Source organism: Strigops habroptila, chromosome Z, assembly GCF_004027225.2.
Source record: "Strigops habroptila isolate Jane chromosome Z, bStrHab1.2.pri, whole genome shotgun sequence".
NCBI classification, from domain to species: Eukaryota; Metazoa; Chordata; class Aves; order Psittaciformes; family Psittacidae; genus Strigops; species Strigops habroptila.
In genome coordinates this window covers 64,407,642-64,420,205 of record NC_044302.2, presented here as the reverse complement: position 1 = coordinate 64,420,205, position 12,564 = coordinate 64,407,642, and the positions used below count along the sequence as shown (strand labels likewise).

The window sequence follows — 12,564 nt, the reverse complement described above, 5'->3', positions numbered from 1 at the left end:
AAACTGCACTTAATTTTCCAGTAAGCATTTTGCAGGTTTTTTAAACAATGTAGGGTAATAAAATGATTCCTTGGATTTAAGCATGTATCAGCTTTAAAACAGTTCAAAATTTCTGCAGATCTCCATGGATGTTATTATTGCATGTATTATACTTGTTGTTTTCAGGTCCCAGCTACCACAAATCTAGTGTTGAAAAGGATATGTTACAGGAAGTTCTGTCTCGCACTTGCTGTGAATTCAGTCAAGTCTGGAGTTTATTTTCATCGTTTTGTTTCCTGTTCCTATAAGAAGATTGCACAGTCCTGGGGTAGGACTCTGTCTATGACTACAATATTTATTCAAAGCAGAAAAGAAAAGTCAAATAGGAGAAGGGAGATGTATTCAATAGCCATCATTTTACAGAAATCGTCATTTTCACAAGGCAGTAAGAAAATAAATTCTTGACAAGGAGTTCAAAATATTTTCAAGGTCCCTCTGTACCAGTACACTAATATAGTGAAGTGCATTTTTATCACGCAGAAAAACTGAAAGAGGGTAGATTTAGATTAATATTGGGAAGAAGTTTCTTACTGTGAGGGTGGTGAGACACTGGAACAAGTTGTCCAGAGAAGCTGTGGGTGCCCCATGCTTGGAAGTGTTCAAAGCCGGGTTGGACGGGGCTTTGAGCAACCTGGTCTGGTGAATGGTGTCCCTGCTCAGGGCAGGACTTTTGGAACTAGATGGTTGTTAAGGTCCCATCCAAACCAAACTATTCTATGAATCTATGAAAATTATATAAAATATTCAGCCAAATATTATGAAGATGGTATGTAAATTGAGCAGAGGAAGATGTGCGACATGGTAAGATGCACTGAGCCCTGATTTCACTGAAGGTGATTGGATAATAGAGCTCTAAGGTATCCTTAGCACAGTTTGCAGGTCTAACATAGAAGAAAGAAAATAGTGTATGTGCCACCAATGAATACAAAATGTATGTTGTTTCTATAAGCAAGATCATTTGCCTTGATTTGAATCACAGAAAGTTTTATTCCTGTTATCAAGAGTATTTGTTACCTGTTCAGAACAGTACAAGACTCAGACAGAGGAGCAGCTGGGTGAAGGTTGCATGAGGTGCTTTTTCAAAAAAAGCTGATACAAAAAATTTGAACTGAAAGACTCAGTTTAGAGACAGATAGAGAAAGGTTGTACAGAAAGGAAATGTGACTCGAAATCTAATAATGCAAAATTATTGAAATTATTGTAATAGTTTCAAAATTACTTCTACCAAGTAAACAGTATGTTTTCTTAAAGGTGAACTTAGTATAGAACATTGAAACGTACAAGATCACATCTTGTCTGCTAAATCGATATTCTGTTTTCAATACGATGTCAAGCAATTAAACAGAACTAAGCTAGGAAGCTTTGAAAGCACAGCTTCATGAAACACAGTGATGAAAAACCTTTACTTAGAGGTACCAAAGGATAAGAATAAATATCGCATTTTCAGTCACAGCAGTCTGATGCTGATCACAGGGTATGAACAACATCTCATCTTGTTATTGTTACTCATGCTGGCTATTACGTGCTCATCACTGCATATACAGCCACATTCTGAGAACACATTTATTGTCAAAAATCAATACAGCATACAGATCTAACAAAAATTGCCTCAGAATAATTTGATCTGGTGGATTTCTTGTTGGTTTCTCTCCCATTCATGATGTAAAGCAATCCCACAAAATTAAATACTAAGCCTACTAATAATGATAAAGCCTTTAATACGCACAGAAAATTTTTAGTCCCAACAGAACAAGGAATCCTTATTAAGATCTGTGCATGTAGCATAAACCTCCTTCTACATTTCAGGGAACCAGACTGCATCAAAACCTCTTTACAATTCCAATTTATTCCAACGCCCCTTGAAAAACACAGATAGATCACCAAGTAATACAGCATCTTTAAAAACAGTTTCTTAGCTTATTCTATATACAATCTTCTTTTTCCTAAGGAATATGCACTGTTTTTGTATTAGGAAATGTTAAGAACAGTGAGCTAAAACCTCTGTGAAAATCAGTGTCTCATGATAGATCAATCCGAGCTTGTAGAAATAGGTTTACCTTAAAAGCATGGAAGCACAAGAGCACTGGGGCCTGTGCTTAACTGACAGTATTATAAATTTATGGGCTAAAAACATATGCAGTTTAAAAATTAATCATGTTAGAAGAAGATTTCAAATTAATAGTTTGAATTACTGTACTTTTCCCACATGTCTGAAATCCATAGGTTAGAAATCTTATCTGAGAAAGATTAAACCATTTGCACTGAACTTATCTCTACATATCTCTAAGTTCAAGACTGCCTGCACCCACACGCCAGAGGCACACATGCCCCCTGATCCAGTCTAAACTCATTTGTCCTCTCCCTCAGTACCAACATTTCCAGTCTGTGCACTAGAAAAGCCTCTCCCTTGTAGTTACTGCAATCCACTTATCTCCTGATCTGTTTATCAGTGCTCAGTACTTACACACAAAACAGCTATGATGGTGCTCACTAAAGGTCTGATTGGTCGAATATCTTATCTCCAGCTGATAGCAGATGCTCATGGAAGCAGTACAAGAGTCAAGGCAAAGTGAACTTCCCTTGGTTTATCCTCCTAGGAAGCAGTACAAGAGTCAAGGCAAAGTGAACTTTCCCTTGGTTTATCCTCCTAGGAAGCAGTACAAGAGTCAAAACAAAGTGAACTTTCCCTTGGTTTATCCTCCTAGGTTCTGGCAATTGATTCAAAGACTGCCTGAGCTGAAAATTAGATCTGGACCATTGTGGTTTGAGGAGATACATGGTCTATACTGGAGTTTTTTTGTAAGCCTTTTTCACAATTTAGCTACACAATTAAAGTTCCACAATTTAATTATATGAAGGTTGTTTTGTGATGTCACAGGCTTGTTTCATACTGAGTTGTGGTTAGTTTTTCTATTGTACAAAATGGACCTCTGCACAAGGTATCTGTGTTTCCACAAAACCTATCAGACTAAGGACCTGTTCTACCCTGGACTCTATAGAGACCAATACAAATATGCAATCACAGATCCACAGAGAAGATTATACAGCACATATTCTTATGCAATACAAAGTGTCCCTGTGTCATAACACAATCCTGTAAGTATTTGGGGGAAATATTGCATAACTGTCTTATGTCTCTTCCTCAAATATGTTTTTCTGCACATGAGATATTTCTTCAACACTTTGATTTTTCAAATTTAATTTTAGTCTTTCAGAATGTGTTAAAACTATTATTAGCTAAAAGTTGTACTGTGATAGGAGTTAATTTTTTTTTCATAGCAACAGGCAGAAAATTGCCTTTCTTTTACCTTTTAAATACTTTCCCAAAGACTTCAGGCATAGTCATTCGGCTTTTGAAAATATCCTAGTTTTCTCATGTATAATCTGAAATCTTTGGGTAAGCATATCTCACCTACAGAAGACAAGAAATATGCAGTGTTTAAATATAACTGACTCCCAAACACTTCGTACGGAGGTATGTTTCCAATGAACTGTACTTCTAAGAAAAAGGAAAAGATCTTAAGGATCTTTCAGGCTTTTAAGAAAACAATCAACTGAATACAAAATATTATTCATTCTTCTAATAAATATGTTCCAATAAATATCCTTAAGTTTAGTAACCTATTGACACAAACAACACATTTTTGCAATGCTTTCAAATGCAGGAAGACATATGCAATGTTTCCTTCTGAAGCATCCCCTCCTGAAAAAGAAATAAGCGCTTGGGCATGCACATGAAGACTTACAACAAACACAGGCAGGATTTTGTACTTGCAAGTGTGTTTGGGTTTAGGACTGCTCTTCTATCCCTTAGCATACTTCATCATACTGCACTGTGTTTCAGGCTCTTTATCTGTAGCTGGGAGGCCCCCTAGGCATTCCTGGCTGCATGCCTGGGAAGCATGTGTTTCCAGGTGGATAGCCCAGCATTCCATATCCCCTGGGCGCTGGTGGCCTGGTGACAGCTATGGATGGGGGTGGAAGGTTTCCTCCTCTGCTCTGTGGGAGATAGTGGCCGTTCAGGTCAAGGCCTGCATGCTGGAGCGCCTGAGAGGAGCTGGCTTCTTGTGGCTGTCCTGTCCTCTTCACTTCATTGCCACCCTGTCCTTTCTTCTTGTCTGCAGCGTGTTTGAGAACAGAATTAACACATAAACATGCAAAACAGAAATTCCCAGATAGGGAAATCCTGCAGTAAACCCCAGAGTGTGCTGAAAAGTCTCGGGCCTCCCCTGCCAACAGCCTGAAACCAGGGTAATGCACCTTCACGATCTTTGCACCCTAGTTTCCCTCCAGTCCTTTCTGCAAGGCCCGGTGGAGGAAAGTGGAAGTTTTCCCCAGACAGCTATATGCACTCAGATACAACTTATAAATGGTGATGAAGGTAGCAATTTCAAAGTTAAGCAGGCAGGTTTTTAGGCTACAGATGTGCCTTGCATGTGGTTCTTCCAAAGGCAGTCATCTCCAATCTGGGTTACTTGAGCCTATACTGGCTGAATGGCATGCATGCATGCATGAGGGGGAAAGTCTAGCAGTGTCCAGGGAAAAAAGAAACAGTCTGTGAGATTCTTCAGGACAGACTGATATCTGTCTGACCATGCTAGGCTTTCTAATAAGGATTGCTACCATACTTTGTTCTCACTGCACCTTCTCCCAGTGAACATGGCACAGAGGACAAATGCTGTCCTGAGCAGCCCTGGATCAATGAAATACAAGAGGAAGGAGCAAGATTTGGAGCTGACTGATTTGTGATGGGTAAGAGTGATCACTGACATTCAGACCAGGCTTTAACTGCTGGTTGCTGGGTTGGTTTTTTTTGCAGGGCTGTGATCTTGTGATTCCTTATAGCTCTGTTACAGGATTTTTTATTTAGGCATTGCCTGGTGTGAAATAATGTTGCAGTGTTTCTTAAATGAACCAAAGAAAGAAAGATGGACTGGATTTTAAGCTAATACTGGTGACTCAATATTGTGAATATCTTTCAGGAGATTATGGCAAAGGAAAGTCATGGCAGTGAGGAAGAATATGACCTGGCATACATGAATTCTTTATACTGAGGAGTTCAAAACAGTCTTTACCTTGGTTTGGGGTGGATTCATCTTGTTTGCCTCCTGTTTGCTGTGGTGGTTCTGTTTCAAATGAATTTTCATCTTGTTCATTTGATTTTTGTGCCTTTTGTTTATTTCTTCTTTTATTTTCTTCTGCTTGCTAATGATGGGGAGAGAGAAAGGGCATCTTTCAGTGATCTGAACAGCTTCTCTAATATTTAGTAAAACCAAAAATCAATAATTCTTTAATCCTTACACTTTGTAGCTTCTTTTTAAGTTCCAAGTTTGCTTCCTTGTAGGATTTGGATGTAGCATTGAGATAATAAATACTCAGGCTAAATTTAAAGCAAAACAATTCCTTGTTAGGTAATGTTTTAAATATCAAGACTATTACAACATTCCTATAGCAACAACTACAGTTGTGTTCATATAAAGTCAGTATTTTTTCCTCATTTATCATGCCTAATCAGTAGTAGTATTTTGACAATAAGCAATATGCTTCCTCACAGTATGAAGAAGGCAGGAGAAAAAAGCATTGAAAAAAAATTGCTGTCTTTCAATACCCTACATTCAATCTTATAGTAGCTAAGAAAGATGATCCATAAAGCTATGCCTGACTGTGCATTGTATTTTTCTTCATTTTTTAAAAGCTTTCTTTATTTATTTTTAGTATCTTTGCGTGTGACCATTCCAGGAAAGTAACAGTACTCAGGAAAAAAAAAAAAAAAAAGAAAAATCAGTAGGAATTGACCATGTTTTTCAGAGGACAGTCTGGATTCTTTGTTTTTCTAGCCATGGTTGTAATAGAATATGTTGTTACGTGAATCTTGGCAAAATTTCGTCTCAGAATTTTATTTTGCTGATGTAAAATCCTTTTTCAGTGTCTATTGTATTCTGTAATCTTCTCTATATTTATTGGCAGTTCTACAACGAAGGTTTAAATCCCAGCTCATCTCTACATAGAATTATTTTTTAGATCAGCAGTATGCTAAATAATCCTATATATGTATACAGCATTTTAAAATGTGCTTAAAAGCAGGACTCAATACAGTTTCTAAGAAAGACTATTCGCGGGTCATTATTCTTTACTAGGTACTGACTGACTTACAAAAAATCTCTCCTAGCCCTATTTCATAAAGTCTCCGACACTCAGTCTCATACCCCTGTCCGAACAGCATAGAGGACACTGTTTATCAAGGAAAGGCCAAGTCACTGAATAACAGACTCATTGACAGTTACTGAGAAATAACTCTGCTTCATGGTGAATGGTCACGTTCCTATTGAACTTGCTAAGGATTTAAGTTGTGCTATTCTGCCTACTGGACAAGCTGATCAAAGTCACAGCACTTCAGATCCCCTATAGGCTTTTGCATTTTAATAGCTTTTCCATTATTGTGGCAACAACAGAATTTTGAAAAGCAATAGCAAAAACTAGAAGAAAGCCATTGAACACAAAAGAGATACTACCCTTTGTGCAAAGGCACATTAATTATGATCAAATAAAAGGCTCATGAATTCTTCAAGTCCCTCACCACAAGGCAATCAGCACTGTATTTAATTAGATATTCAGGCAGTGAAGATTTGGAGTGGGAAAAAAGCAAGCTTTGTCTTAATATTCTATACATACACCATCAGCAATATAAAAGGTAGGACGAGTCCAGGGTTAGAGGCATAACCAAACACCTTCCCAAACCAGGAAGGGAAGTCATGCTCCAGAGTTTCTGATATGACTTCAAACATTCTAGTCTTCCCACTATTAAATAGAAAATTTGACAACATATCACATACAAATATTATGGTAAAGTCAATGCAGTAGTATGAATATATAGGTTAATAACATCAAACCTGGGAAAAGGACAATAAACTAAATGTTAACATTATCTAAAAGTTGACAGTCCAAAAGGAATGTTATTTAAATTAGTATCAATGATGTTGTCATTGCTTTGATAAATACAAACCATTTCTGTCTTATCAGAATTTTTGGCTTTTCATGTAATTCTTCATCTTAGACTGTGACTATTGCAGGTGGCTAGACACAATCTCACAGATATTTTGCTTTGGCCAAAGTTAATGTGGCAAGATTTCTGTTCCTTTATAAAGTGCACTGGGGATTGTGTAGATATCCTTGTATTCACAACAGTAATGTATTACTCAAAGCTTTAACTGAAATCAGGATGTCTCTTTTACTATTCTCCTTGCCTTGCTTTCATAATACTCTGTTCAAATCAAAGGCTAAAGTCTTTTAAAATTTTAATTTCATATATTGACTGTTGTGTACTCATTATAGTTGCATGTTATACTACCTGACAAGCAAAGGTGGTGAAAATGGTCCTGGACCTTCTGGGTAGTGTGCATAGGAGAAAATGTGGCAACATCTAAGCTAGATTGAATGCAGGGCACATGTTTGCACAGGCAAGGCAGGCCTAAGTTTTTAGAAGGGACTAATGAACATGAAGGTCTTGAAGACTTCAGAACTAGAATCAGCTTCACAGCAGTAGTACAGATACATGAAATACTGTGTTAGTTGGAGAGAGTCATAGCAGTCAAAGACTGCACCACTATACATTTAGCACACCACCACACATTCTAGGATGCCCCTCCTATGCATATGCAGACATTTCCTGAAAAACATCAGCTTCAAGCCAGCAGACCAGAGATGCATAATAAGTGACTGCTCTCCTCCTAAAGAACAATTTCTGGTGTAATGACATTTTTTTACATTACAGCTACCTAAAATAAAGGATTTCTGTTCTATGCTTCAAATAAGCTTTCTAGGGAATTGCACAGTTTTCTAGGATTCCAGCTTCAGGAACTATCCACAATGAGAAATGTGATACAATTAAACAGCCAATCAGATGCTAACACTTATAGAAGCTGCATCATTCGCTGTGATGTGTTAAGGCAGTTCATTACATTAATAACAAATGATGGATGTAGAACACAAAAAACCTGAAAGGACCACAGTCAAAAGATGGTGGGATGGAGACAATGGTGTACACAGCAGGCAGTGTGGAGAGAAAGAGGATGAAAAGCAGCATGGCCATATAGAAGTTATTGGATCTGGAAGCCTTGAAGACCCTCTCTTGGGGGACGTTGCAGCACATCACTGCCCAGCACTGCAGGTACATCGAAGTGTGGAGGCGGAACACGTTGATCGCTGGGAGACATGGAGCATAAAAAGATCCCATCCTAGAAAAAAAGCAAATAAAAAAATAACTGCTTTGTTTTTGGACTTCTGTCTTCCTAGATATGCCACCTGTTCCCTATGTTAATGTGCTTTGCACTCATGTGCACTGCGCATCTAGAAATCAAGTTCATAAAACCATTGTTTTTGTTGATTTTTTTTACTGGTCTTGTCACTTCAGGCTTACTTTAAGAAGAACTGGAGGCTTATGGAGCTAATTCTCCATATGAACGTTTTGTTTCAAAGTTGCAAAGCCCTCTTTCTCTTCAAATTAAGTGATCACCTGATGAAGCATTATCTGCTCCTGCTTTGTCCCTTTAATTTAGGTAGCACCTTACTCGTGTTTTATAAGAAAACCCAATAGCTCTAAAGCTAGGTATTAACAAAATTATTTAATTTTTACTTGTTTCTTCCTTGGTATGTACAGTTGCAATGTTATGGCACTGAAACAGTTACAACCATTTTATGTTATCACACCTTGTTTCTTGTGCCATGCTGACTGAAGGGCAATTACTTTCATTTGCCTGGCCAAAAGATACAGAATGTAAAAGATCGGGAATGTACTTTTTCCTTAATCACTGTCATACTCACAGCCTCTTTCTTTGATGTATTTCTGTGGCACTTCTTTGGCATACACACAAACTTTGGGCTTTACAGAAGTGGGAGCTTTGACCAAGCAGAAAGTCTGATCACCAAAGTAATTTTAAACGGGAAAACTGAGTCTTGGCAAGAATTAACTTTGAGAAGTCAACAGTCTTTGAGGAGGATAATTCCCGAGGAAGACTGCGCATCTTGCATGAAGACTCTACACGCTAGTATCCTTTACAACTCATGTAAAGTCCAAAGCCAGGATGAAACATAGACCTCTTATCCTCTACAGCTAAGGACTAATACTGCAGCAGCAGCATTCTATACACATTCATATGCCTGCACAGAAAAAAATATATACATTTGTTTTAAGGTTTTTTTTCACAGGACACATGGGAAAAGAGTGGTAAGCTATTTTGAAAGGCTGAAATTCAAAGCAAAACAGTACTGGCTAGGTGCTTGCTCTAGCTAGCAGCCAGTACAAAAATGAGATTCATCTTTGCAGCTTTTTACTGGTTGGTCTTACCACCTCAGTGCAAAATCCTGATTCATCTGATCTAATAATCTTAGCTCAGAAATAGTTTTGAAGTGGTCCCACTGACTGCGGTCTGCCCGAGTTTGATATATACAGCATTACACTTCCATCAAAGTAAAGAAATGGGACAGGATCAGCATTTCAGAAGAATCTTTCATAGTTACAGCAGTCCTGAAGATGCAACATGTTTTGCCACACCTACCAGATCATGCCTTGGTTAAAGATCAGTCCCAGCACATTTCCACTTATATCAAACTCAGAATACGATGGCTGAAAGAAATAATACAGATGCTTTCATTAGGCTTGAACTAAGACTTTTAAGATGACTTGCAGTAGATTAAAACTGTCCAGCATACTGGCATTGTGTTGTAAGGCCTCTTGTTGCATCTTACCAGTGAATCATGAAACAAATTAATACCACTCAAGACCAGCAGGCAGACTTTAACACAGCTTGTGGTATGTTACTGAAAAACTTTTTGAGATTTCTTTGGAGAAAGTACTAACGGAGAATTAAAAATAGTTCTGAGTAATAGGTAAATTGTAAAACAACTATTCATAAATGTGCCATTGGAGTGGCTAGTGCTGGTCAGCCTGTGTGCCCTCTGACACAGTACCAGCCATGAGGCTGCTGTGATTTAATTCCCATTTGAACTATAACAGTATCTTTCATATTTTAAGTTACATTGTTGAAGAATTCCTGTTAAACATTGATTGATGTTGCCAATCATTGTCTTCTCTGCTTAAAATTAGCATCTTATTTCTTATTTGAGTGTGTTTATTTGATTCTAATTTTTACTTCAAAATTCAGCTCTTGGGTCTTGTTATCACTTTGTCTGTGGAAGAAAGCACAGTACCATAAATTTTTAATTCCAGTATAGACACAACAGATAATTCTTTAGTCTTATATTTCTGAACTATTCATCTGTCCTTTTCATTATGGCTTTTCAAATATGTAATCGTTTCCACATTTCTTCTTTTACTTTATTTATTACTCACTAGTTCATGAACACTTCCATCTGCAAACACTGAATACACTGCATTGGAACAGTGACTGAAATACACACACATGTATGAGTTTGTGCACATATGAACCAGAACAATACTTTCTGGTAAGAAATTGTAGCTGTAAACTTTCGCTTTCCAACTAAATATCTGGCTCAGGCATTTTATTCATATGGCTTTGCACTGTCACAAGTTTTGATTTAATCAGCTACCTCAGAAAGTTTTGTTACACCATAGCTGGTGACTTGCATGATCACCACAGTAGGTGGACAAAAAGATCATGAATAATGCGTCTTTACCAGGTATTAATTACATGGATGACTGGTAGAGAGAGGAAGGTGCATGACATAAAAAACCAACTATTTCCTTATGGCTGAACCAAGACAAAATTGTTCTATTAAAATCACCAGTTAAAGTCACAATTTTGAATTGTACTATGTTTTTTTTTTGAGAGCCCCTACACTCCTCCTATGTATTTTTGTGTATATGTACAGAGATATATGTATATGTTTACAGCAAACTGCTATGTTTATGTTGAACGTATTTAGGAATCTGCTTCTATATGAGGACAGACTAAATAGATTACTAGTATTCAGCTGGAAAGCTGTTGACTAAGGAGAGCTGTATAGAAAGATAGAATATAATAACTGACATGGAGAGATGAATAGGCTAATACAGAATCAAATAATGTGTGACTGTTCTTCATAACATAGGGGCTAGCATTAACAAATAATCTGAAATTTATTTTTTAAACAACAAAAATCAGTGGTTTTCCATACGGCATACAAGTTAATGTCTGGAATTTTTTGCCAAAGGACATTTCAGTTGTCAAAATACTTAGTCTAAAAATTAATGGATAATATGTACATCATGGCCACTAATCACGGAGATACAGGTAGATCTGTTTCCTGGGGAAGATTCTAAGTTCAGATAATTCCAGAAATTCAGCAATTTCCAGTTTGCGTTTTCACTTCTGGCTGTTGTTTCAGGCAGCTTACTGGACCTGAAGACCACAATAGACCAAACCATTACAGCCACTCTTATAAACTGCCAAATAAAAATGTCAGTAATAAATTCGTTTCAACATCCCTTACAAACAGATGTGTTGCTGACACTTTAAGAACAAAAATATATCATGGAAATAAGTATCCCCTTGTTGCTGGATAAACATGCCACAGCTTCCTTTAAGAGTGTAGAAGCCCTTGTGTGTGGGCTGTGAGTTTCACTCTCACTGCTTATCACCTCTATCTTCTTTACTTTGTTTATGGATGAATGACAAGAAAGAAGGATGGTACCCATGCAGCTCTTTAGTCCAGATCCTTCATTAAAGTTCTCTCCTTTATAGGCTCTGTTCTATTGATTGAATTACTGTATTATATTCTATTAACATCTCTAATGGTAACAAAAAACAAAGAGTAAAAAACTAAGTCTGAAGTGTTAATGGATGAATGTATGTGTCTTCATTTGACAACTGGCACTCTCAGTTCAAGAAAAAAGGTCCTGTAGTTTACTCTGTCTCTCAACATTGGAAGATTCAGGCATTTCACAAAAAAATACATCTAGTAGCCCCATCCACCTGTTCAGGCTACCCAGGGTCATCTCAAATAGCGCTAGACACCTCTGGTTGGGAAGGTCATGCAAGAAAAAAAAGTGAGTCCCTGGAAAAAAGGTAGCTGATTCAGTGTAAACAGCAAGACAGAAGAAGCTTCTGGAAGCCCAAATGGAAGCCAAATCATCCTTCATAAAAAGTCAAGCCTGAAAGACATCCTACAATCTGCAGGATGGCTTTCAAGCTTGCATTCATTCAGGCTTTTTCACTGATTGTTGATACCCTGAGAGGGAAAAGATCCAGGCTATCACTTCAACATATTTGGAAAATATGTTTGAGCCATTTCCTGTCAGATATAGCTTTGGCTACAGTGATTAATGTGTTCCCCACATCCAGCCTCAGCTATTGCGATGACTGTGGGACATCTGAAAATATGAAGAAGCTCCAAATGCAGTCTAAATATGTGAAAATATGCAGTTCCAAAAGCCGTGCTGGCTCTCTGCCCAAGCTGTATTGAATTTTCTGCATCTGATTTTGATATTACAAGTGTTATAACTTGTTTGTCCAAAACATGGTCAACTGGTAGTCTTTGTCTCCAGCCCTACATCAGCCCTGTTCAAGA

The 12,564-nt window shown here is 37.6% G+C and overlaps 1 protein-coding gene across 12 annotated transcripts in view; it reads right to left on the bottom strand.

Annotated features, from left to right (window-relative positions):
* Window positions 1-1,006: 1,006 nt before the first annotated feature.
* Window positions 1,007-12,564, bottom strand: part of TMC1 (transmembrane channel like 1) — a 131,061-nt gene continuing 119,503 nt past the window's right edge. For all 12 annotated transcript variants that reach the window (XM_030470029.1, XM_030470030.1, XM_030470020.1 and 9 more), the window contains 6 exons: window positions 9,594-9,661; window positions 8,034-8,273; window positions 6,712-6,837; window positions 5,341-5,419; window positions 5,115-5,244; window positions 1,007-4,157 (listed from right to left, as the gene is read on the bottom strand). In XM_030470029.1, coding sequence (XP_030325889.1) covers window positions 3,889-4,157; window positions 5,115-5,244; window positions 5,341-5,419; window positions 6,712-6,837; window positions 8,034-8,273; window positions 9,594-9,661 — 912 coding nt within the window. In that variant the 3' untranslated portion in view covers window positions 1,007-3,888. The remainder of the gene's footprint in view (window positions 4,158-5,114; window positions 5,245-5,340; window positions 5,420-6,711; window positions 6,838-8,033; window positions 8,274-9,593; window positions 9,662-12,564) is intronic.